The 26,365-nt window shown below is 46.3% G+C and overlaps 3 protein-coding genes and 1 long non-coding RNA gene across 5 annotated transcripts; 3 read left to right on the top strand and 1 right to left on the bottom strand.

Annotated features, from left to right (window-relative positions):
* The first annotated feature begins 2,271 nt into the window (after positions 1–2,271).
* On the top strand, positions 2,272–4,798 carry LOC117850455 (uncharacterized). Its single transcript, XR_004639271.2, has 5 exons — positions 2,272–2,600; positions 2,707–2,804; positions 2,897–2,957; positions 3,459–3,584; positions 4,327–4,798. It is a non-coding gene; the product is annotated as an uncharacterized lncRNA (long non-coding RNA).
* A 6,758-nt stretch (positions 4,799–11,556) lies between these two features.
* Positions 11,557–13,088, top strand: LOC117847783 (uncharacterized). The gene has a single exon (XM_034729071.2). It carries the CDS (start codon positions 11,677–11,679, stop codon positions 12,751–12,753), a length of 1,077 nt encoding a protein of 358 aa, XP_034584962.1. The 5' UTR covers positions 11,557–11,676; the 3' UTR covers positions 12,754–13,088.
* A 1,488-nt stretch (positions 13,089–14,576) lies between these two features.
* On the top strand, positions 14,577–18,582 carry LOC117851021 (dihydroceramide fatty acyl 2-hydroxylase FAH1). Of its 2 annotated transcripts, XM_034732921.2 has the most exons (9): positions 14,649–14,798; positions 15,340–15,513; positions 16,467–16,536; positions 17,032–17,124; positions 17,203–17,399; positions 17,480–17,585; positions 17,816–17,962; positions 18,042–18,198; positions 18,289–18,582. In XM_034732921.2, exons 2-8 carry the CDS (start codon positions 15,503–15,505, stop codon positions 18,159–18,161), a joined length of 744 nt encoding a protein of 247 aa, XP_034588812.1. In that variant the 5' UTR covers positions 14,649–14,798; positions 15,340–15,502; the 3' UTR covers positions 18,162–18,198; positions 18,289–18,582. The 2 variants fall into 2 exon arrangements, with proteins under 2 accessions (XP_034588813.1, XP_034588812.1); XM_034732922.2 differs by lacking the exon at positions 15,340–15,513 and having other exon boundaries at positions 14,577–14,798.
* A 4,446-nt stretch (positions 18,583–23,028) lies between these two features.
* On the bottom strand, positions 23,029–23,705 carry LOC117849403 (thaumatin-like pathogenesis-related protein 4). Its single transcript, XM_034730934.2, has one exon. The coding sequence runs from the start codon at positions 23,687–23,689 to the stop codon at positions 23,096–23,098; it is 594 nt and encodes a 197-aa protein (XP_034586825.1). The 5' UTR covers positions 23,690–23,705; the 3' UTR covers positions 23,029–23,095.
* Positions 23,706–26,365: the final 2,660 nt, after the last annotated feature.

Genomic DNA, 26,365 nt, shown 5'->3' on the forward strand with positions numbered 1-26,365 from the left:
CACGAGTACAAAGTAGGCACTCTGCCGTTGCTCACCCCCGCACTAAAATAGTTTTACCCCTTTTTAACTCGCTCATACCACCAAAAATCACACAGTTTCTCACAATTGTAAAACAGGAAAATAAAAGAATTGTAATACAGTGGTTAAGTATTAAAAGCAGGTTTTATCCTAAGCATATTACTACTCAAGGCATATGTATATAGTTACTCATCATTATTAAGGTTAATGATGAATAGGCCTATGTTGAGCAACGATTATGTTATGCGATCATCAAGGTGTGGCTTATGACAATTTTTAGGTATAGCTATTCAACAAAATTACTTTAGGTTGTACTCAAAATACATGCAATACACATTAACACATCAAGTTTTATGTTGGTCAGTTTTTAAGTGTTGCAAAAATGGGCTCAACATGATCAAGGAAGGTAGGACTTGCCTTCTTCGACTTCTTCGCGTACTCCGGGTCCTTGGGGTCATTTCCGAATGGATCTACGGTCGAACCTACGTGAAAACCACGCGTCGAGTTACTAACGGCGCGAGCAGAAACAAAACAAACAAACATACAAGAATTTAAAGAAACAAAAGTGGATGAAAAAGGTGTGGTTGGATAGGATTTAAATTTAGAAGAATTTGGGTGCAAAAAATCACTTAATTTGGAGTTTGGATGAAAAAGATATGAATTTCTAAAGTTTAAAATCTAGAAAAAAAGAAAAAGGAATATTTCAGGGATATTCTTTGGGGATTTTTGGAAATATTTAGCTTTGTAGGGTGCTTATAAGTCTCTCCCATTTAAATATTGTTGGATATATGGATATGTTGTTTGGAACTTTAGAATATTTAATGGGTCACTCCAGTACTGATTGTAATCATTGCATGTTTGGATAATACTATTGTAGGATACATGTGTTATTTTACATATTCATTAAATCCGTGTGAAAAATGCTACATCTTTTTGGTACGGACGGACTCGGTGTTATCTGACAACGCGCAGGCCGCGGCCGGTCACAAGTCCTTGTACGTGCTCTGCAGCTGCAGTTACCAATTGGGTTGGTACTTGTGTTGTTCCCTCCTTGCTGTTGAGCCATCGGAAAGTGGCTGCAAGCTGGTATACACTCTTTTTTAAATTGCTTCTCTTTTATGAAAAACAAGGCTAGCTTTGTTTTTCAGTTACATGAAAAATCTCTGACACAATATGGGAACCGCAGTTTCTGTAAAAATTTCAAGGAAATAGTATACTCCCTTCTCATTTTAAAGTATATAAACATTTAGAACAAGCTAATTAATTTATTTTTAAACTACTTATCAGAGATATCATGTAGTCTAAAACAAAATAAGAATATGATTTTTCCTAAAAAATATAGTTATCGGAGACAAATACAATTTCTTCAACAACGAAAAAAGAGCCACTCGATTGATTGTGTGTGTGCTCGAATGCTTGTTCTTAGTTATATCAATGTTGTTTAAGCGCATCATGGCCCTCGGTCACGACTATTAGCAAAAATTCAGGGAAAATCTATGGGATGACCGATAAGCTGGCTTTACAAAAGTAGAAGAAAAAGCTGCTGGATAGGTTCGAATAAGGACCGTACTAACGCGCGACCTGTCGTGCGGGGAAAGAGCACGACCCCTCCAACTCGATGGCAGCTAAAGACCTACATGGGGAGAAACCAATTCATATTAGCAGGATGTCACTTTCATATGACATCAGCTATGATGTAACCATATTCTTTTTATCTAGAAACTTGAAGTTGCTATTACTACTTCTTTCGTTATCGATTTTAAATTCCATTTGCACCATTACATTTTGTGATGAGATCTTTAAAACAAGACCAATGTTGCATATATTTGAAGATTGTTTTATATGTACCGGTAACTTGTCGTATGTACTAGTAGCGATGGGTGACAACTTATTCATTGATAGGTTCCACATATATCAAAAAGATATCGTCATCATCTATTTCTATTAAAAAAAGTATCGTGTGCTTGTTTGGTGTCAACTTATGTCGATATATTGCATCAGCTTGTATAAATATTAAACTTTATATTTTGTCAACTAATGTAGATAACATGTGACATACATAGATGCATTATATTAATATTTATATATCACGTCTAATATCAAGGTATGTAAAAGATTCGCTATTAAGTTTACACATAAGTTATCAGTACCATTTCATATAAGTTGATGGAACAAATAAAATAGCTTCAATACATATATATATATATATAGTACCTCCCTGGGCACAGAATAAGCTGTTCCGTACCCGAGACCTCTCCCACCGAGCTGCTCGCACCGCTTTCCGCTGGTTTTTTCTTCCGGTTTCTTCCGGCTCCTTTTTTCCCAGGCAATCCCACGTTTCCGAACTAATCTAGATCGTGTGTCCTCGGTCCGTTCAGTTCGTGGCATTGCCGGTTCCGTAGTCGCCGCCCTCGCTCTGCCGACCCCGGCCGCGACGCATCGCTGCCGGCGCAAGGTGCCCCTCATGCCCTCGGCCACCCGATTCCCTGCACCCCAACGCCGCCAGCGTGCAAGCCAGCATTGGAAGGACTCCGTTGCGTGAAGAACGGAGCTGCTGCAGATCCCGCTTGTCTTCGCCATCGGTGAGCTCCACCCCCATTTGAATTCCCAGTTTGCCCAGCAAGAGATGATCCTGATTTGATCTCCTCCGCGCCCTCCAATGGAGTCGCCTTCTTTATCTGTGGCCAGCCGTCGTATGTATCCTGCCTATGGTTGAGCTCGCGCGCCTCGGCAGATCACTCCTCCAAGCCTTCCTCCTCCCACTGTCCGTCTCCAACGCCTTGCTGGTTGAGTTTCTGCTCGACAACCTCCCCGCAGATGCTCATCTCGAGATCAGCATCTTATCCATCGATCTCACCGACCCATTATTCCTCTCCAGGTTCGGCAGTCGGCACCAAGATTCTGTGGTGGCATCGATAGACACGGATGTGGAATTTCAGGTATAAAAGAGACTAAGTCCATCATGTTCTTTCATTTTACAAGTTTTATTTTCAATCCTACTGTCAAGCGGCTGGTTTGCTTGATTTGTTGATTGAGGGATGGCTGGCATGCTTTGGTCATTAAGTTGTGTTTGACGGAGAGATACATTTATTTGGCGAATAGCGTGTATCTCTTTGCCGATTTATCAATGAATTAATTACTAACTTGTATCTTTGATATATATAGTTGCACTCAGTTTTTTTTGTCGTCCTCAGTAAATTGGAGCCTGATGCATCTCAGTCCCACAATTTGAGCATGCTATTAGTCTGACAATGTATAATTGTTCAAAGATTCAATGTGCAGATCATATATGCTCAGAGATGTGTACTTTAGGAAGCTCATCTTTGTCACATTTGCTCGTTCATAATCTACTCTTACCTAGAAAGTTCGGATGCAGTGTCATAGTTTCGTATGATCATATTGGCAGATTTAAAATGACCATGTTTTATTTGCATTTTCAGTTACAGCTGGACTGCAGGAGCTCGGTCAAGCTGCTGACATATGACGTGAAGGTCATGGCAGCAACCAGTGGTCAGCATGGTTGCAGCAGCTTATTGCGATAGGCGATCCAACCGCACAGGCATAATGTAAGCCACCGCATTGAACTGAACCGTTTTTTTCACATGGTTGCGAACTATGAGCTCGCTACACAGGATTAAGCTTATTATAATAAGCCATTAGATTTGCAACTGATTTGAGATTGAGTATTAGATTCGGAATGGGACCATATGTACCCCTAAAATGTAGAATTCTCCATTCAGATCGATGCCAGTATCATTAAGTGAAATTTGGCACTTGGTGTAATGCACATCCACGCTCCTGTCATTTTTCGAGACGATCAATCATTTTTCTCTAATTTTTAATTTGAGGTGCTAATCAGAAAATATGCTAATAGAAGCACACAAAGCTTTATTTTGAACTAGAAGCACTAATGTTTGCTTTCCAGGAAGGACAGTATGCATTTTTTGATCTGGTGTTCTTGATGCTCTGTTTTGTGTTTCCGACCAGTTGAAGTGTAAAATGGACAATGGATAATATAAAGTAGGACTGATTTTTTTACTTACTCCATTTTCAGCTGTAAGATTCGTATTTGGAAATGCATGTCTTGCTCCATTTTTAATTTAGGTTAGCTAGTTGTCACTATATGTCGCAGTGATTCATAAACCTTTCTGATATCTGAAACTTTTCTAATTTCGTAATGTCAAATGGACCAGCTTATATGTCTTATACGCAGTCGTACATATATTAAAATAATCTACTTGTTCAGTATCACAAGTCTGACTAATCCTCAACGGAGTTTTTATTATTTTATATGCTTTTCTTTTTCAGATTTATTTGGGTGCACATGTGCTGCTGCATCTTAGATGTAAGTACTCGTGCCTGATGGAGGATATGAGCAAGCATGCCAGCAAGCTAAGAACAGCTCGTCCTCATCTTTACCTACATCCATCTTGGGTAATATGTCGACCTGTCGAGGCTTCGCTACCAGGTCCTTTGCCATCCTCCTGTTCGGCGTGTGGACTGTGAAGTACCCTCCTGGAGCCCTTCCCAGTACAATGCTCGTGGGCACTTTGATTTTGTGATCTTCAACTGTTGAATGCTCAAAATTTCTCAGTGAGGTTCTTATATGTTGGACATGTCGTGTCACAATAATTTCAATATGAGCTGGCAATCACAAAATCATTGTATTCAAATAGCAATAGGTTTGTATTTAATACCATGTCTGTCACGAAATATTTGTATTCAGATTATAAAGTGCTTGCTTTTAAGACCAGTGCCAAGATGTGTTAGCTAAGACGTATTCAAATTATACGTGAAAAAACACATAGAATTGTATTTTATTTCACTTGGTGTTAGCTAAAGCCAATTAGCTAAAACAAATATGGCCCTGCACTTCTTCCATCTTGGCGAGCTGTCCTCCAGGGAAACCAACTCTTGTTGTCTCCGCTAATTCGGTGGCGTCGACGGTGGCGCTGGCTCTAGGCACGTCGAGGAATAGGAGGAAGCGCCGCTCCTCGTCGGCGTAGAGCTCGCCGACGTCCACCGTGGCAGTGTGGCCCTCCGCGTCGACGTGGCTCTCGTAGCGACCGGACTTGACCGCGCGGAGGCGCACGCCGGGGTGCAGGCACTCGACGGAGACGCGCGCCCTCTGCACGGCGATGGAGAGGAGCCCGCCGTCGTCAAAACTGCTGCTGTGCGGTTCCAATAGATGGCGTGTGCGGTGGATGGCCGGTCTGCGGGGTTCGTCGCCCGTCAAAACAAACTGGACGGCCGGTCCAATATGATGTGGGTCTTGTTTTGTGAATTTAATTTTAAAGAAATAGAAAATATAATTAAAATGAATACTAAATGAGAGAATAGTGACCATCCAAAATAAATTGAATAGACTAGTACCCAACCTTCTTTTGTATAGTAGCAGATCATGTAGGTTAACTGTTTTGTATAGTAACATATCCTGTAGCTTTTACCGTTAAACAGACCTCCTTTTATCTGGTTAGCAACCCACCCAGGCATAATTTAGCTCAGCTCACGATTAATTAGTATGGCCCACCTAATTAGCCCACATCAGAGGACTAGGAGGTCATGCGCGGGCCGCGCAAGGTTGCGCGTTTAGCGTGCAGCACGACTGCGCACTATAGCTTTTTCCTTCGATTAGGCATGTACATACGGAGTACGAACTGGAAAGGCAATGCAGAGAAATTAGAAAGTGGATAGGTTCGAATAAGTGTTTAGAAACAGCACTGCAGGTTGTGCAGTTATGAATAATCACGCAAAGTAGCTTTTTTTGGGCTGTCTACTGTATGGGCAAGCATTTTTCTTCTCTCACACCCGAATTTTCAGCCGTTGGATCTAAAACAAAGGGCTCAGATCAACTCAAGAAACCTTTACTATCTCCCACACCCCCCTTCCTTATCCATTTGCACACTCAAAGCCCGCCCATCGTCCTCCTCCCGATTGCCGCCGCCCTCCACCCCACCGCCACCTCCCTCTGCCTCGCCGGCACTGGGGCGGCAGCGTGGCCCACTTGCCTCACTCCCCCCTTCTCCCTTCCTCCCACCTCGCCATTCTTTCTCATAGCTTTTCGCCCCCACTTCCCGCCACCGCCGCCCTACTCGTCTCCGGCGGCCGCCGCAGCCGTCTCGACCACCCCTTCGTGGAAGACGGAAGTCGACGCCGGTGCTCGCTCCCACCCATCCACCGCCCAACCGGGGATCCACCGCCGCCGCCTCACCTTGCCACCGTCTCCACTGCCACCACAACCCGCTTTCCTACCACCCAGGAGCTCCTTCTAGGTCCGTCGGACATTGGTAACCTGAACTCCAAAAACCCCGAACCCTAAAAAGCTCACCCGACCTTGCCGAAGGTGGAGAAGAAGGGGAAGAGGTGGAAGAGACAAAATTCAGATGTGCGAGAGATGATTTTCACTCGAGTGTCGTATAACAATCTTTTTTTACCAATGAAAGACGCCACATAAAAGGATGTTGGTGGTCGTAATGAGAAGATAACATGCTTTATATTTTTCAAAGGGCGCAAAAAGAGACCCAAGAAACTAATTAAAGCTCATATAACAACTGAAGGGCCTGTTTGGGAAGGGGGTGTTAAACTTTAGCACTAGAGCTCCCAAACAGGTGTGTTAAAAGAGTGGTGTTAAAATTTAACACCTCTCTTTTCATAAACACACGGAGGGGGTGTTAAAATGTGCCAAAGGTGTTAAAAGTGGTCCCTCTTCCCACTTATTCCCTGGTTGCCCCCCTCTCTCTCCTCCTCTCTCTCCTACCGCCGCCAGTGTGTCCTCCCTCCCGCTGTGCGCCTGTGCCCGCCGCCGCCGGTCCGCCCGTCGCGCGCCACCGCCGGTCCGCGCCGCTCCTGCGCGGGCGGCGGGCAGCGGGTTGTCGCGGGCGCGGGCGAGGCTACCGGCCTTGATCTGCACGAGCTGGTCGAGGAGGCGCTCGAAGCTGCTAGCCGCGGCCGTTGCGTCTGCCGCGTCGGCGTCCCCGGCGGGGGAGCGGCGGAGCACGATGACGGGGTTGAAGGGCGAGGCGCGGGAATCAGCGCCGGCACCCCCCGAGGCTCCTCCGCGGCGGGCGCGCACTCCTGCTCCTTCGACGAGGCCGCTCCGGTGGTGTGGGGACCGGCGGGCGGCGCGGTGGTGGCGGTGGGGGCTCAGGCGGGCGCGGCCGCTGGCACCGCGGTAGGGGACGCCGGCGGTGGGGCGGGGCCAGAGGCGGCAGGCGCAGGGAAGGGGCCGACGGTGCGGCCGACAGCGTCGGCGCCGGGCGCGGCATGGACCGAGCAGGGGGAGGGGCCGGCCAGGGAGCAATGGCGCCGAGGGGGGTGAGGGCCCGGTTGGGGCACCGCCCGAGGGGAGGAGGGCCAGCCAAGGGGGAGGGTCCGACCAGGAGTAATGGCGCCTGGGGCCAGCCAGGAGGTGGCCTGGCGTGCGCAGCCAGGAAAGGAGGAAGAAGGAAGGAGGAGGAAGGAGAAGAAGGAAGAAGGAGAAGGAGCGTCCCCGACGGCGAGGGATGGGTGGTGGGGGCGGCGGTTTTTGCAAATTAGGCAAAGCCAGAGGGGTATTTGGGTGCCATTGAGAGGAGTAATGAGGGGCAAAGTTGTCAATTACAACCTAAGGTGTTAAAATTTAACAGATCATCCAAATACCTCAAGATACTAAAGTTTAACACCTTATTTGAGGGTATTAAAGTTTAACACCCTGTTAAACTTTAACACCCCTTCCCAACACAGGCCCGAAGACGATAACGAAGAACCACGACATGCTTTATAACATGCTTTCATTTTGAGATCGTGCAGGGTACGTGATAAATAGGAAAAAAAAAGCTTAAAAGTTGCAGGAATTTTAGTCAAATCTCACTCTCATGTTTTGAAACAAAGCTAGAGATGGCAACGGGCCTGTTCGCTTCAGCTTATAAGCCGGCTGAAAAGCTGAAACGGCTGATTTGTTGTGAGAGGAAAACACTATTTGATGGCTGATAAGCCGGCTGAATAAGCTGAAGCGAACAGGGTGAACCATGCCAAAGCAGGGGACAAACGGGATCCACGCATGTGTGTGCGTGGCTCTGTTCTCCTGTCGGGCTTGACGATATGATCGAGAGCAAAGCTGCATGTGTGACTGTCCAACAGTACGTCTTAGCCAAGTGTCAACGACACTATTTCAGAGAACTTTTCTTTCAAAAGAAAAGAAAAGGATTCAGAGAACTGAAAGACTGGATGGTCTGACACAACAAGTGAATCCTACAGAAAAGTCTAGTAGTGATTGGCGCCAGATCAGATCAGGTTGTTGTTTCCTACGAGGCTACGACACTTGGTGTCGCCGGACAACGCGCAGGCCACGGCCGGTCACAAGTCTCTGTACGTGCTCTGCAGCTGCACCGGCTGAACTGCAGTTGCCAATTGGGTTCTCTTTGTTGTAGCAACACATTGTCAAATCATGGACTAATTAGGTTTAATAGATTCGTCTCGCCGTTTAACCTCCACTTATGTAATGGATTTTGTAAATAGTCTACGTTTAATACTCCTAATTAGTATCTAAACATTGATGTGATACTTGCTTAAAAATAAGCAAAGAGAACCAAACCAGGCCCTAGCAGTGGCAGTGGCACAAGAGACGGCACCACGTCACTTGCTGTTTCCTCCTCGTTGTGCCGGCCGTTAGAAAGTTGTTGCAAGCTGGTATACACGTTTTGTTTCTTTTTTCTTTCTTTGCTTCTGTGAAAAAACTAGACTAGCTACGTTTTTCAGTTACATGAAAAATCAGCGACAAAAAAAAATGGGAGCACAATTTCCGTGTAACATTTAATTACACCCTTCATTTTCTTAGATATATAACATTTAAAACAAGCTCATTAATTAATTTTTTAATCTAATCAGTTTACCCTAAACGTTACTTCCTCTGTCTCAAATTATAAGTCATTTTGAGTTTCCTAGATTCATACATTTTACTATGCATCTAGACATAATATATATCAAGGTGTATAGCAAAATCTTTGAATTAAAAATGCCAAAATGACTTATAATTTGGGATGAAGGGAGGATATATTAAGAAATAGAAGGAATATATTATTTCTTCCTGGGATAATACATTTTCTCCTAAAAATTTGCAAAGGGAGGAGCCAGTTGAGTTTTGTACGTTTTAGGTATGCCCAGGACACGGTGCCAGGTCCTTGAACCATTTTTCATCACTAGCATCATAACAAGGCACAAAGCTAGAATTGTGGACAGTGCTTTATTTATCCCCCTTTTCTCTCTCTTTTGTGTAATAATAGTAGTAAGGTGTACTCCTCCATCCCAAAATGACGTTCTAGGATTTAAATCTTATGCATGCATAATCTGACGTGTTGATTTCGTGCATGCATGATTAAATGGAAACATATTTTCTCCAGTTTCTATATGCAAACTGAACTAACTAAGGGTACATACGTCTTTTTCATTCACCCCTAATCTATCTGAAAACCCCCAAAAGTCATTCTTTTTGGGATGGAGGGAGTAGTCTATAGTGGATCTAACTACAGTACACGCGGAATATAATGCTTTGGACACGCTTGCATGTTGGTCCTTGGTCACAGGTCACATCTTGGTCAACGAGACACGCAGTAGTGGAGCCAGCGGTGGGTCGGGGGGGCTCAAGCCTCCCCTACCCACCCAAAAATAATGGAGCCACCCTTGAGTTCTCCCTCCATTTTTAGGAGAAAGAAGGAAGAAGAAGAGGGAGGAAGAGGAAGGAAGAAGAAGAGCCCTCCTAGAGGCCATGTTGGCTCTGCCACTGGAGACATGCAACCAACAAAGGCCATGGGGCACTAGCATGGTTGTCATGTTGACGTGATTCTCTCGCTGTGCCACATTGTTATTTCAATTGGCAAAGTACATTTATGTTTAGGTAAAGTACATAATCACATAGTAATACTTACTACTTAGTATAGCCAGCCTTTTCATTAAAAAAAAGATGTGTCTCCTTGCCAAACTTTTGAGATTTGCTTTTCTCACAATCACTTCCTAAAATCGTTGGATCTACATCCAAGGGTTTATATTCACCCTTTCTTTCCTTCTCTCTTCTTTCATTTCTCCCCTCTATCAGTCCGTCTTCCTTGCGGCATCTTCCTCACAGGGCTCGTGGCACCTGAGTCGTACGACTCCCCCCCCCCCCCCCGCACGCAACCTCCGCTTGGCTCCGGCGGCCTTGGCCACCTCCTCTGCCGCTCGACGCTAATCTGTTTGGCCCATACTCCCCCGCCGCATTCGCCGCCCACCGAGGATCCCCCACCGCCCAGCTCTATCGGCGCCCACGCCGCCTCCGCTCTGTCGCCGTCTCTCCCACCTCCACCGCCGGCCGGCGAGCCTCCCCGGAGCTCCCTCTAAACCCAAAGGCCACAAGTAAATCCCCCACCCCGAACCCCCAACCCCTAACCTCAAATTCCAATCTCCAATTCAATTTCTAGTACAAGTTTAGGTGATCGAGAGATAGCTAAAAATCAAGCATTTGAGGAGGAGTAAATCTCTTAAAAAAAGGACAAAAGACACAAGGAAAACAAAGTTAAACCTTTCCTTTTCTACCCGTATCATATGGTTTGTTGAAAGACATGCAGAACACACACAAATAAGGCCACGTGATTGCTGCAACTTTTTCCTACAAGAATTCATGAGTGTGTGTTTGCCATGTAGCATGATCTCATACTACCTACTAATAAAACCACATGTTTTTAATACGCGGTGGCGATATAACTATGGGCGATATGCATCCTTTTCAACAGTTATGGTCTATTGCAAGGGATTGGTTCTCATATTGATGTTGAAAGTAACATTTCATCACAAGAGAATTTTTCATTCTATATCTCTGGCTCGCAATTCAGTCATGTCTATTAATCAGGTGAGTGTGATTTAACCCAACATCACAACCACATTATAGCATTGGACTATTGTACCCAAAGTACATGAGAGTCATTAGTAGACATACTCCCTCCGTCCCAAAATAAGTGTCAGACACATTAGTACATTAGTAATGATGAGAAATATCTATATTACCCCTAATAACTATACTAATTGCGATTGAAAATCGTGTTGTCTGTTTAGTTTTCTAGATCGTAAATAAATGCACATAAATTGGAACTAGAGAAATAACATCAATTGATCATTTGATTGGCTCCACGTGCTTTTCCATATGTTTTCTTTATTGGTGTGAGTGTTGCTTTAATTTGATGAGGTTTATTAGGAGGTAAAAGAACACTCTTTGTGGGATAAATTTTAGAGTCTAAATGGACACTCTTTGTGGGACGGAGGGAGTACATTACTACCCTTTGCAAACACTCTATTTTGACCACAAAATCAGCAGAAAAGTGTTCAATTATTCCTATCTAAATTAAATCCATATACCCCCATTCAGCCATTCTCACCTTTCTCTTCACATGACCATCTGATCATCTCTCCATTTGCTACTACAGTACCATAATAAAAAAGGAACAATTTTCTTTTACATTCTTTAAAAAAACACTCCTTGATTTCTTCAGCTGGCGGCTCTCACAAACTCCAAAGGGGATCAACCAAGAAACGCTCAGCATAAAACACCCAAACCCAAACCTCCAAAAGCCATCGCCGCTTCCTTGTCTCCCCTGCACCCTCACCAACCACGCGCCTCGCCTCCTATGCTCGCCGGCGTCGGCCGCCGCGGCGATGCCAACCACCACCAGCCCGCTGAAGCGCCCGTCCGCCGGCGGCCGCCTGCGCCGCCTCCTCGCCTCCCTCCGCCCGCCGGCCCGCGCGGGCCCGCTCCCCGTCCAGACCGGCTTCCCGACCTCCCTCGCCGACCTCGTCGTCAAGAACCATGGCCGCCTCAAGAAGCCCAGACGGCGCCACCGCGCAACCCCCGCGCCACCACCGGTGGCCGCCTCCGCCGCGGAGCTGGCGCCCCAGCAAAGGCGGGACCTTTGGGCGGCTCAGCAGGACGGGGCGGTGCCGGCACCGCCACCGTCCCGCCCCAAAGGCGCCGGCTTTACCGTCCGGCCGGAGCTCCTCGCGGTGGGTGGGGTCATGGCGCTCGCACTGCTGGTGATCTGGAGCAAGCGGCTGGTGGCCGCGGCGACGCTCGCGTCGGTGGCGCTGTTCTGGATCGAGTCCTTCAGGTCGCCCGCCTCCCGCCGGCGGCCGCGGCCGGAGACGACGGAGGAGGAGCTCGATTCGCAAGGCCGCGGCCTCGTGTCGCCGATCCGGGAGGCAGAGTCGCCGGCCGAGACGCCCAGGCCGAGCTGCGCCGCCGCGTCCGACACGGGGAGCGAGTTCTCCTCCCTCTGGGCCGCCGACACCACCGACGAGCTCGCCTGCGACGATCCGGGCTCCATCAGCCCCAGCAAGAGGAAGGAGAAGAGGAGGTCGCTGCGGAAGCTCCTCGCCAAGAAGCTGCAGAACGGCAAGAGAGGCAAGGATGGCATGGACTCCCGCCACGGCGGCGAGAGCGGGCACCCGGTTGCTGGCGAAGTCAGCGCCCCCGAGCCCGCCGTAGCAGCCGCCCCCGCCGAGGAGACGGTGGCGCCAGCGCCGGAAGCGGTCACCGACGATGGGCGCCACCGTCGGCAAGGGGGCGGTGCATTGCCTCTGGCCGCGTTCGTGCCGGTCATCCTCGCCGGGCTCGTGGCCGGGAAGCTCCCGGCGGTGGCGCTCACCGTGCTCTGCGCCGTGTTCTTCACCTCAGTGGAGAGAGCACCAGATGTATCTGTAGCTCAAGCGAGTGGCCATGGAAGTGATCCGAGGTAGCAGAAGCGTTCGGTCCGGAGTTCAGAGATCAGAGCCTCAGATTCCCCCGAAACCGAGGGAACCTTGCAGATTTTTCTTTCTTCATTCAGTTCGTTGTTGGTTGTAAATTAGCGCCAGAGGAGAGGACACAAGCAAGTGCACACATGTTCTTGGTTTCCTTTTATTTTTGTCTGAACATTTGTAATTGCATTCCTTCTTGAATCCGAATAAGAAGTGAAATGACAAGAGAGAAAAAACTGGTGTCATGTTGTTCCTGGATGTGCTGAGTTCCCTGAAGAAGCTCTGCTGTTAGATTGCAGAACAGATCAAGATGAGCTTTTGTACACACCTGAAAATCTGAAATCCATACGTCTCACGAGGATCTCGTGTGAGCTTGGCCATGGCGAAGCGACGGGAGCTGCCGCTTTCCTTGCCTGTCTGCTAGGGCATGTGATGTCGATGTTTTTTTATGCTCAACCAGTCACATAATAAAAAACTGAGAAATTGGTTGGAGATCTGCGAGAAATTGGTTAGCGATCTTGTCTCGAGAGACGACGCATGGAGAGGTTGTCAGAGACAGCGATTTGTTTATGAGGAGATTGTGATCCTGAGAAGTGAGAACAATCGATCAAAGAAGCTGTCTGCGTGTATGGCTGCTGTCAGTGGTTGGGTTTCAGGATTTCAGTCTCCCAGTCCCAGGTGAATGATTCTCATCTCTGAAGCAGCATGCTTGAAGGTTGATGCTTCTTCCGGGAAGTTGCCCTGTTCTGTTCAGTCTTGGGATCCTCGTGTCCCTGAACCTCGAGTTATCCCATGCAAACCATGCCGCTAGCACATGAACTGTTTCTTTTCTTTGCTGATATTCAGAATCAGCGGGCACCTAATCCTCTGACCTTGCTTGTCCAGTTGTTGTCAGATAGGCGGACAAGGCAAATGCTGCGACGCGTCGGCAGTTCAAGTTCAATCACCGCTGGGCCATTTCCATTTTCGGGGAGAAGGGCCGCCCCAACAGCACTTGCAGCACAAGGCGAGGCCCAGCCTAAACACTTCGAGCCCATGGGGCCCGCTACTCACTCGATCGTGCCATGGCCCATGGGTGACTGATTTTCTTTGGACGAAAAAAAAAGGAGAGAGCTGCTCTCCAACAACAACAAATGCAGGCGGCGCATGCGCGTGTCAATGTCAAACCTTGTTTTCGAAAAATGGATGCGCTTTGGAAGTTCTACCATCCATGTGTATGTTGTCTTTCTTGGACAGGAGCATGATGGGTTACTACTGATCGAGCACATGCAAAGTCCATGTTGGACAAGTAACGTGCGAACGCAACTGCAACATTTCTCAGTTCTTAAGTTTAAGACTTTGAAGTGAACTCCACGGAGGGATTTGCGCCGCCGCCGTTCGTCGAGGAGGGGGAGGAGATGGCGACGGAGAAGAGAAGGAGGAGGTTGCGGCTGAGTCAAAGGTTAGGTCGGGGGTGGGGGAAGTAAAGGAGAATGAGGGGGCAGAAGTGACATTTCACGTGGGATAAATACGCTAGCAGGTGGACGTGTCGTGTCACGTAGGCAATTTTTGCAAATATGTTAGAATTCTTTCTTCACCGGTGGTAAAATTGTTATGTCATTCACAAAACTAACATTTGAAGAGTGGTAAAAAACTTGATATCCCGCTCTAATCGTGCTGAAAACCCTTTCACGATCCGTTTCACTGATAACCACCGACATGTTTGTGAATTTGTTCATGGATATAAAACGAGGTTCTGGGGAGAATAAAACTGTAAAATCAGGGGGTGATCTATAAACAGACAGCAGCTAAGTAGTGGACTCGGTGTGTGGTGGCCGTCGCCGTCGTGTGTACAAAAGCCGGCGCCTTTGGCTTCCCCATCTCACACCGTTCCTCGCCCACCTCTCCGAGCTCCCAAACGCGAAGCAGCGGCGCCGGCGAGCGGGCGGGAGGCGAGGGGGTCTTTTCCCTTTTTCTTGCGCGCACCCCGTCCCGACAGCACGCGTCGTCCCTCTTCGTCCCAACCGCGGGCGTCGGCGGCGCCGGCATTCTTCTCCATTGCGCTGGTGAGTTGGCATCCGGGAACACCCTTCTCTCTCGCTGTCCATCCTCAATTTCTTCACTTGGAGCTCGGCTGGGTCTCCGTAGTCCGAGATCCATGCGAATTTGGCGGTTTAGATCCGTCCTGGGCGCCGCATTGACCGGCTGTGACCTCAGAGGCGGCGGCTTGGCCCAAGATTTGGGTCGATTCCCTCCTCTCTCTGTACATCTAGGGTGTAGTCATCTCTGATATTGAAATCCTGAACACAATGCTGGTTCTTCCGAGCCAAGGTCTTACGTTTGCAGCTTGGGCGTCATGAACTCTAGTTGAGTGTGCTAGGAGAAAAGAATCTAGGTGTGGAATAGCGTCTGATGTTTTTGAAAGTAGATGCTTGAGTTATTTTAATTTACAGTGGGGGGAAGGATCTGGAAAGCTTTGCTCCATTGCTCGCTTTCATTTAGAATGTCAACACGGCCAACTTTTGTTCATGGCATTTGTGCCTTGATTATGTATGTCATATCTTGAGATGCTTGATTTCACTTTTCTCTCTCTGTGAATTGATGCAGGGATCGCTTACGTCCCATTTTTAGTCTAAAGTGGTCATCCTAGCTGTTTTAACAGTTGATACAGGGATCACTTATGTCCCATGTTTAGTCTAAAGTGGTCAGTGGTCACCCATCAGTGGTTTAAGCCCCAGGCAGCACACAGCTTTTCTTGGATTCCGGTGGGATGCCCTACAGGTGGTTCTTAGCTGTGGTTCTTTTGGATTCTTTCTCAACTTGATCAGAATACAGTGTCAAATTGCACAGGAATATATAATGAACGATAGCTTGTGCCATGTGCTCTTGTCTGTGAAGTTGATTGTTTGGATTTGCTCTAGATATTTTGTCTGCACGGGCCAGGTCGTGAGTGCTGGACCGTCTGATTTTTCTGATTTGTGGTGCTCTGGTACACCTTGATATGCAGGCCTAAAATGGCCACAGAACATGGTTTTGGCCTTTTGGGGCCCAAGATCCTGATATAATAGTAATGCCAGGCGTCATGACCTCTTGCTGTTTGTTTAAGCAGTTGTGGGCCAAGAACCTTACTAAGAGCATCTCCAGTAGTCTCCCAATAAATGTTTCCCAATAACTAGTTAATAGGGATATCCCAATATCACTTTCATCGTTATTGGGAGAGTTGCTTTTGCAGTCTCTCAATAATCTCATCCCAATCCAACTACCGTATTGGGAGAGTCACAACTCCTACTTTATTTAGGGAGAGTTGGGGTGAATTATTGGGTTGTCCCAATAATTATTGGGAAAAGGGAAATGTAAAGGGAGACTGCTGGAGCACTATTTTCTTATCAATTCTCCCATTATGGTAGTTGGATTGGAGAAAGGGAGACTGTTGGAGATACTCTAAGCTAGTTAATATTGGATTATTGGGTACAGTATGAGGTTTCTGGGTTCAAATCATGACATAGATGTGGAAGTATGGTGGTCTGGAATCACTTGGGTGTCAATTACACTGCAAAATTTGGGCAAAGTACCCACCACTAAAATAGCTGGCACTAGTTTCACGAGTAGTGTCATTTGTCAGGTTCTTCCATTCTTGGGCAATTGGGCTCAAACATATTTCCTGTTACTATTTTATCCAAATTTATTGAATTTTGAATGCAACACACTTACGCTTTACCTTTTGATAATCACAGCTATCATTGTTCCAAGAAAATGGTTGCAGCAGCCTTTACAGTGGATTTGGACAAGCCTCTTGTATTCCAGGTAGCATAACTCTACCTTCCTTAAAGTTTTATTTAAATGTAAATTTGATCTTTGTCATGTTACAATTAAGTCTTGCAGTACACCCCCCCCCCCCCCTGATTTTTGACTCACCAGCAGTATACCTTATATCAAAACTTTGTTATATGGATGGGTTTCCCATGAAACGGATAATCTTTAGTCAGCTGTCTAGAGTACATATGACTAAGAGTTCGGTTGTTACCAGTATTATTGGTTACTAACTTTCGATGTCTATTATCTGTTTCTCATGTTGATACATATAAAATACATATTAGAATTTTGCAATTATTTTACATGGCTGAAAATAGTGATTCATTTAATTTCGTTGAGGTCACTACTATGCGCACAGCACACCTTACAGTTGTCACTCTTGAAATCTTGATTCATGCAGTCTTTCCCAATGCACCATTTTTTTATAGGTGATGGGATGCCTATGAAAATTCTGGTCTTTGACGATTACTTTTCTGAAATTCTTAGGTTGGTCATCTAGAGGAGCAGTATCAGGAATGGGTTCACCAGCCGATTGTTAGCAAGGAAGGCCCACGATTTTTCCAAAATGATGTACTGGAGGTAATATATTCTATTTATTGCACTGTGTAGCGTCTGGAAGCCTGAATACTGTGTTCTGATGAATGGCTCATTGCTCAGTTCTTAACACGCACAAAATGGTGGGCGGTTCCTCTTATCTGGTTGCCTGTTGTCTGTTGGTGCCTGAGTACTTCTATCCAGATGGGCCATACAATAACAGAAGTAGCTATGATGGTTGTGTTTGGGATATGTCTTTGGACACTGATTGAATATGTGTTGCACCGATTCTTGTTCCACATAAAAACCAAAAGTTACTGGTAAGTTGTGCCAGTGATTGTTCTAGTCGAACTAGATGAGTTGAACATCTTTCTTATCACTGCCACTTGATGTGTGCCAGGGGGAACACAGCGCATTATCTTCTTCATGGATGCCATCACAAGCATCCTATGGATGGACTTCGACTTGTCTTTCCACCTGCTGCAGCAGCTATTTTGTGCTTTCCGGTAAATGAAATTCCCCATGTATTACGGATGTTTACGGACTTATTGGCCACAAAACGATGAAATAAATTTCTGCATTTGTTATAGCTTCCATTCTAGTCCTTTCTCTATGCTTTGTTTAACTGACCTGTTGGTGCATGAAAACTGTTAGATTCAGGGTTTCCTTTAACTTTGGTAACTTTTATTTGGGCATTGATGATTTTTTAATATTTTTTCCTGAACTGTTTATCTAGTTCTGGAACCTGATCAAGCTATTTTCGACTCCCTCTACCACTCCTGGCATTTTTGGAGGCGGCCTTTTGGGTTATGTGATCTATGATTGCACACATTACTACTTGCATCATGGCCAGCCATCATCAGATCCTGCAAAACATCTCAAGGTTCTTACTTCATTCTGAATTCTGAAGCTTATCCAACCACTCCGTCTCATGGCACACTTAACTTTCTGCTGTACCTCAGAAATACCATCTGAACCATCACTTCAGAATTCAAACCAAGGGATTTGGAATTACTTCGACCCTGTGGGATCATGTATTTGGCACATTGCCATCAACAAAAAGTGTTGACAAGAGCACTTGATTTCAACTGAATCTTCTGCCTTGCAAAGCATATTGAGGTAAGGCTTGCTCGCATTGTTAGGCCCTTTTTCCTTTTCCATCATAATAGACTTGTGTCTTAATGAGGACTGATAAATCATCACTTGCAGAGTCGTCATGATTGGCAGTGGAGTGCTGGAGGAGCAACTATTATTCAGTTATTGATTCTTCTAGGCTGAATCACCAGTTGCAGGCTCACAGACGTCACTGAAGAACAATTTCATTTCTAGTCCAGTCCATCAGCGATCATTGAGATTATGTCTGTAATATCTGTTGTTAGATTACCATGTATGTACAGAGTTTTCTAGTATAGCCTCTGCAATCCCTTTTGGTAGCCACAGTTATATATCTACATAATTTTTGAGACAAGTAATTTATTAAATATTGAACTTTTATCAGCGCAATGAACTTGTTGAGTTTTGGTAGTGCGCTGAACTTGAGTTTTGTCGAGTCAATATGCGATACTATTACTTCCTCCTTTTGCCACAAAAGGTTGCGTTAATAAGCTATAAAGGTAGTCATAACCAGTTGCACAACTGCATAAGTGAATCAAACAAAAGATGATGCGTCAGCCCCTCTTGCCGTCGGGCAGAAGACGACGTGGTAGTCGCTGTCGGCCGCGCACGTGCGGACCTTAGGCTCGTCGGGGCTGCGGCTGGCGTCGGCGCTCGCCGGTTCCCTGCACCGGAGGACGTCGCCGGCGCCGCACATGAAGTCCATGGGGACGTTGAACCCGTACGCCACTGTTACGTTCGCACTAGGATAGAAATGGAATCTGAGGTAGATAGCAAGAATGAAAGGTCGAATTCAGAAAAGCATGTTCGCGTCGCTAGGAAGACGACGAACGATTCAGAGTTCAGTTATTGTTCTTCTCTGCTTCGTTACAAAGAGATGGCGGTGGTTAAGTACTCCCACCGTCAGAGCTCCAGCCAGTGCAGCCACACGGGCTTATCGCACTACTGGGCTCCATTTTCACACACGGCCCAGCCCACACTCACTCTACCGCCGGCCCGCGCACCAGTCTCTTCGCGTGTCGCTCCTGCAGACGACGCAGCCTCTTGGTAGCCTTCTTGGTCATGACTGCCACCGAGATACCGTACATGCCCATCCGGCTCCGGGTGCCGTCGCTGGCGGGGTTCCCCTGCAGCATGCAGCGCAGGGCGCCCGCGCAGTCGCCGGTGGCCACACCCTGGCCTCTGGGCCACTGGCCTGGGACGGCGCTCCCTGCCGCCGGTCGGCCCAGTGGGCGGACGGTATTTGAGCTACCGTGTCCGGGGTGGACGGTATTTCTGAGAGCCATCTGATCCATGACTCCTCAGCGGTCCAGCGAGATCGGCCGTCCATCCATAACTCCTAGACTGCCCCGGGCTGAGCCGGGCGCCGCCGCCGGCCGGGATGGCGTCCGGCCACACCGGGAAGCGGCACAGGTTATTAGTAATGTGGAAGGTGGCGCCGCCGGTCCTGCCGGCGGTACGGTGAGGGCCACACGACCGCCATCAGGAAGAAGAAGACGGCTGGCCGCCGAGAGCCGGCCACCGGAGACAGGGGCGAAGCTACGTTGAGCTATGTGCACCAGGGTGAAGCAAAATTTACTACTAGTTTACTCAATTTTACCATGTAAATTGCACTAGATTTCTTCTACACAAAGAAGGGTGCACCAGGGTTATTTCGAACCTAGCTTTGCCCGGAGACGCCATCATTGGCGTAGCGCGTGCGGTGGTTGTGTACGCTCTGAGTGTGTGTGATTGGCTTAGAGCGTAGAAAGATCGATCATGCGTATACAGAGGTTAGGGCGGAGAGATTACTAGCTTACTGTTCACCAGGGCATGTTAGAAATAACCCATCACTTTGCAACTGCTCGCCACATTACATCGTATTACAAGGTTCTTGCCGTGTTAAAATTGCTTTGGTTGGCATGCATTTGGCAGTCAAGGGAACATGCAGTTCCTGATTGTTCAACCAGAAATAGGTACAACTTCCACAACAAGGTGCTGCCAGCCTGCCGCCATTGATGAAATTGATCGATCGTTGATTCGTTGCCCAAGTAGCAGCTAGTGTAGTTAGGAGTAATTAACATGGAACTTTGTCTCTTTAATTCTTTCTTGGCTACTCTGTTATTCACTCATCATGAAGTTGCAACAGCAGCAGAGTACGTTGTGCATTCAATCTATACATCATGCATGAACAAACCACAATTTTCACTCAACTTTATTCACCGGCGAAAACAACTAAATTATCATGCCATCCAGAACTAAAAGATCAGCAGACTCGCAGTACGTCACTCCTCATGCATTTGGGCAGAAGACGACGTGGTACTCGGTGCAGGCCTTGCACTTGCGGACCTTCCCCTCTCCGGCGCGGGTGGTTGCCGTCGGCGCACCCGGGGTCCATGCACCGGATCAGGGCCTCGCCGGCGCTGGCGTCGCAGACGAAGTCCATGGGCAGGTTGAACCCGTCGACCACCGAGACGTCGTAGAAGTCCTCGCTGCCGTCGAGCGTGGACTCGGTCCGCGTCGCCGGCCGGGGGCTTCCCGGCCGGAGAGCTCGCAGCGCAGGGCGCCCGCGCAGTCGGCCGGTCGCGCACCGCCCGTGGTCGCCGGTGAAAGTGGCAGCCGGCGCGCCCCCAGATCCTGCCGGACTTGGTACCCGCGGGAGCCGTGAAGACCCACGTCTCGCTGGGGTTCAGCTGAGTGCCGCCGCCGCTCGGGATGGCGGCCAGCCACACCGTGAAGTGAAGGGGCACATGTTGGTGACGCGGAAGGTGTCCGCGCTGGCCCCGCCGCCGGCGGCGGCGAGGGCGACGACCACCAGGAGGAGGAAGACGGCTGCCGGCTTGAACCCCATTGGTGCCCTGCAGGCTTAGAACAGGGCATGCGATGCCTGTATATATATAGAAGGTCGCTCAGGGGCAGGGTGAGATTACAAAGATGCCCTCAAGTCATCAAATGCTGATAATGTTGGAGGACTAGCTGTTCATTAGGGCATGTTTGGGATTTGGGAAACTGTTACCAGTAGTGTGCATGGTTCATACATGAACTTAAAGAGTTAAGGCTTCAGAATTCTGCCTGCATTGGAAATGGCTTTCTAATCCTGGTACAAGAAATAATCACTTATTCTGCAACTGCCCACCACAAGCTTTGGTTTAATTTGGAAATGTATTTGGCATACATGGGAGCATGCAGTTGCTGCTTGTTCAACCAATAATAGGAAGAACTTCAGCTAAGGTTGCTTAGATGAATGGTGTGTAACCTTTTGTACAGAAGAAATATTCCACTCTGTTGAGAGAATTAAAAACAATTTAATTGGAGATGCGAGGAGTCAAACATCATATACCGATAACAGAGGTGGGTAATTTATGTAAAGAATTAAGAGTTGCTCTAGATTATCTTTCATAATGATAGGTGTGGAAATAGAATATAGTCAATGGCTATATATTATTGTCAGTGATAATTCGAGTATATCGATTGATAGTCAGATGCTTATGTTTTTTTAAGAAGTTTTATGGTTTATCTATTTTTCTAGTGTGACTTGTTAGAATTAGTCTAGAGGCTCCAAAACAAAATTTCTCTAATTAGTAAGCTAAAATCCTGATTTTTATCAGGTTATATTAAGAAGCAATGAAAGGATTTAGTTGGAGATGCGAGGAGTCAAACTCGATCCGCTTACTATGCCTAGTATTGTAATGTCTGTTGCTAGATTGCCATGTATGTGATCTTGAACTTTTCTCAGTTTAGTGTAACAGATTGAACTTTTCTCAATTCAGTGATCTTGAGTTTTGTTGTGTGAATATGCGATGCTATTATCTCCGCCTTTTCCCGCTTCCAACAAGCTATAGACACAACTGGCAATCTGGCATACGTGAACCAAACAAAAGATGACGCCTTGCACTCTATACTGAAAAAATTGGTAGTCATGAAAAAAATTGAATTTTTACAGGAGGGCTGTTTCGCCATAATTGGGATGAAGCGTTTGATCTTATCAACTTACATGTTCTAGCATTCAGACGGGTACACTTATGTGCTCATCGTTTGTCAGTAAAAGTAGAACTCTGGGCACTCGAACATGCATAATGCTACCGGTAAATTTTTTTAATTTTTAAATAAATTTTCGTACAGCAATTACAAAAATATTCTTCGAATCTAGGAAATTTCAGAAATATATCACTGTCCCGCCACTCGGTACAATAGTAGTTAAGGTTTAAAAAAGTTGAGTACAAGCTAACCTGTTACTGCACGGAAATTCGATAGATTTGTAGAATTCATGGAAAAATATATTTAACTCCATTTGGCATGAAATTAACAAACTTCGCTAATTCCATAACATTGTTAGGTTCATAATTTGGGTTTGTCCAATATGAACAGAGATATGGTAGATGAAAGGAAACCTCGTCACCCAGCTGCTTTCTTTATCGATCCTGTAAAACATTCACAGTATCGACAAACACGTCAGTCAGTCGTAATTGGTACACCTCCTCAAGCAAAAAATTTACATGTAGTATTTGGGAAGTTTGTGTTTGGACGAGTGCTATCAACTATTTCTTTAGTTCGAAGTTTAGTTCCTGTCATATCGAATATTTAGATACTAATTAGAAGTATTAAATATATGTTAATTATAAAAATAATTGCACAGATAGAGGCTAATTCGCGAGATGAATCTATTAAGCTTAATTAGTCTATGATTTGGCAATGTAATGCTACAGTAAAAGTGTGCTAATTATGGATTAATTAGGCTTAATAGATTCGTCTCACGAATTAGCCTCCATATGTGCAATTGATTTGTAATTAATCTATATTTAATACTTCTAATTAGTAATTAGTATGTTGTGCACTGAATCTATCATGCATGAACAATCACAATTTTCACTCAACTTTATTCATCCGTGAAAACCATCGCAATCGGAGTAGATAATGGCGCAAGTCACTCATTTGGGCAGAAGACGACGAAGTACCGGTGGTTGTGGTACACCCGGTCGGCCTTGCACGTGCGGACCTTCCCCTCGCCGGCGCGGTGGTTGGCGTCGGGGCACCCGGCGTCCTGGCACCGGATCGGGGCCGGGTCCTCGCCGGACCTGTCGTCGCACGTGAAGCTCATCGGCAGGTTGAACCCGTCGGCCACCGAGATGTCGTACAAGTCGTCCTCCGCGCCGCCGCCGCCGCCGAGCGTGAACTCGGCCAGCGTCGCCGCCGGGGGGTTCTCCGGGACCTCGCAGCGCAGGGCGCCGGCGCAGTCTCCGGTGGCGCACTGCCCGTGGTCGCCGGTGAAGTGGCAGCCGGTGCGCCCCCAGATCCTGCCGTCTTTGGTCCCCGGCGGCACCCTGAAGAGCCATACCTGGCCGGGGTTCAGCACGCCGGTGCTGCCGCCGCTCGGGATGGCGGCTGGCCACACCGGGAAGGGGCACATGTTGGTGACGAGGAAGGTGGCCGCGCTGGCCCCGCCGGCGCCGGCAGCGAGGGCGACGACCACCAGGAGGAGGAAGACGGCTGGCTTGGAGCCGGCCGCCGGAGACCCCATTGGCGTTGCACACTTGTATGTGTGCTAGAGGCAGGCTTAGAATTGAAAGAAGGCACACGCGATGCCTGTATACATAGAAGGTCACTCACTCAGGGCAGGGGGAGATTACAGAAATGCCCGCGAGTCACCAAATGCTAGTAATCTTGGCAGACTAGCTGTTCATCAGGGTGATTTGGGAAGCTGTTACGAATGTGAATGGTTCATGCACACGTAGCTAGCTTAAGGGTTAAGGGTTCAGGATCCAGATGAAGCTGTGGTTGTTTTGGATCAGCGTCTTTCAGATTCAGAAGCTAGGTTGCTTGGATTGGAAATGACTTTCTAATCCTGCTAGCTGCCATGCTCAGATATGAGATGGCCTCTCTAGTCTAGTGGAAGAGATACCATCACTCAATTTGCAACTGCTCGCCAGAAGTGCATATGCAGAGATCACCATCACGATGCTATCTTGTACATTTGTGGTTCTTGCCTTGTTAATGAAGCTTTGGTTATTGGGAATGTATATGGCAGACATGGGAGCATGCTGTTGCTGCTTGTTCAACTAACAATAGGGAGACTTCGACTATAAGGTTGCTTAGATGAATGGTGTATACATTTAATTTTGTCCAAAAAAATAAGTATTTCTCTCTGTTGAGAGAAATTAAAAAAATTAATTGGAGATGCAAGGAGTCGAACCTTGCAGTAAGACAAATTAAAAAAATAAGTATTTCTCTCTCATATCGATAAAACTATGTAAAGCTTATGTTTATTTTTTGCAGTAACAAGGAACTTTCTTCTACTTGCAGTCATAAGTGACTATAATCTTCATAAAGGTGCTTTCAGTAATAACAGAGGCGTGTAATAATTTCCCGATCAGCATCTCGGTGCTAATATAATTAGCCAGGTGCTGACAAATGTTATGTCTAGAACTCCCGCGTACAAATAATGTGCTGATATATATAGTAGGCAAATAATGCAGTGGGGCATAACAAGGGTTTAATGCCTTTTTATGCTTGAATCTTTGATATACTATAAAGATGAGGGATATATATTTGAGACGATAAATTCGGACGAGAGGTTACTATAATTTAGAGTCATGATATCTGAGTAACTAGTTATGGTTATACCGTAATCGATTTACTGTATATTAGTTGTGATGGACAGGCTGGTTAGATGGTGTGGTTATAGAATAAGCTATTCTATGGTCGGCCACCGAGTATACTCTCCCTGCACACACACATCTTATGGAACAACCTAGATGCAATACCATTTATGAAGAAATCCTTGAGGTACTCAATGCCTTGCCTATTCAACATTGAATGTATCCGTTTCTAGCTTCATGGAATCCTCACTTCACATCCAATCTATATTCAAGATATATATATATATATATATATATATATATATATATATATATATATATATATATATAAAGATTACAAACCATGCTATTGCGATATGCAGACATTAATACATACAAGAACACCAATCATTTATTATACCATAGGCCATGCCTCTATATAAACACCATCAAATTAAGCAGAAGTACATATCCAAGTTGATTCCTTTTCTCCTGCCATGGCAACCACTAGAAGCGGCACAATGGGGTCTGGGTGCCTGGTAGCTGCTGCTATATGTATGCTAGTTGCGACAATATCTCTGACGTTCTTGTCCACAACCTATGCAGGTAATATAAGTACCTACTTTTGGGATGTTTGGTTTTTAAAAACTTCTAAAATTCTTGTCACATCGAATGTTTATATACTAATTAAAAATTTTTAAACATAGACTAATTACAAAATCAATTGCACAGATGGAGGCTAATTTGCGAGACGAATCTATTAAGCCTAATTAGTCCATGATTTGACAATGTGATGCCACAGGAAACATGTGCTAATGATGGATTAATTAGGCTTAATAGATTCGTCTCGCGAATTAGCCTCTATCTGTATAATTAGTTTTATAATTATGATCCTCCTAATTAGCCTCATTAAATATCCAAACACCCACTTAGCTTGGTTGGCAATATTTGACTTGCCAAAATCGTCTAATTAACCAACAAATTTTGCAGGCGAGGTGCGCTGTGACATCCTACCGGATAAATGCAGCGAAAAAAATTGTAACTTCCTAGAATGCGGACGTTGGTACGGTAGCTACCACAAGCACTACGAAAAAGTATACTGCAAGGAGCCCCCTGTTCCCCATTTTAAAGACTTGTGTTGCTGCGAATTCGTTGTGCGTAACACGTACACACCACCAGGGAACCACCCAAGTACCCCAACCTCAAGCCATCATCCAAGTCTCGTGCCGCCGTTTAATTAAGTAGTAGTAATGCAGCTGTGCTACTGTGCGGAGAAAATCAAATAAATGATGTAATTGGTCTATTCTATTATTGTTATCATCATCATTATAATTATATTTTTGCTTTTATATACCTCTTGGGCCCACATGATTGCGAGAGAGTGCTGCCGCCAGCCACATGGCCGCCTCCTCTGCCGACGAAGGCCATTGACCCACTTCTTTTCCCGGTCACTCTCCTCTAAGAATTTTGTAGAAATAAATAATCAATCTAAAAATTTGCAGAAATAGATCCCACCGTCGGTAACTTCCCTCCTCTGAATAGTACACTTTAAAAAAATCATAACTAATTGATATGAATTTAGATGGAGATAAAGTTTATATGAAAATTGTAGATCTCGA

The sequence above is a fragment of the Setaria viridis genome, chromosome 3 (assembly GCF_005286985.2).
Source record: "Setaria viridis chromosome 3, Setaria_viridis_v4.0, whole genome shotgun sequence".
NCBI classification, from domain to species: domain Eukaryota; kingdom Viridiplantae; phylum Streptophyta; class Magnoliopsida; order Poales; family Poaceae; genus Setaria; species Setaria viridis.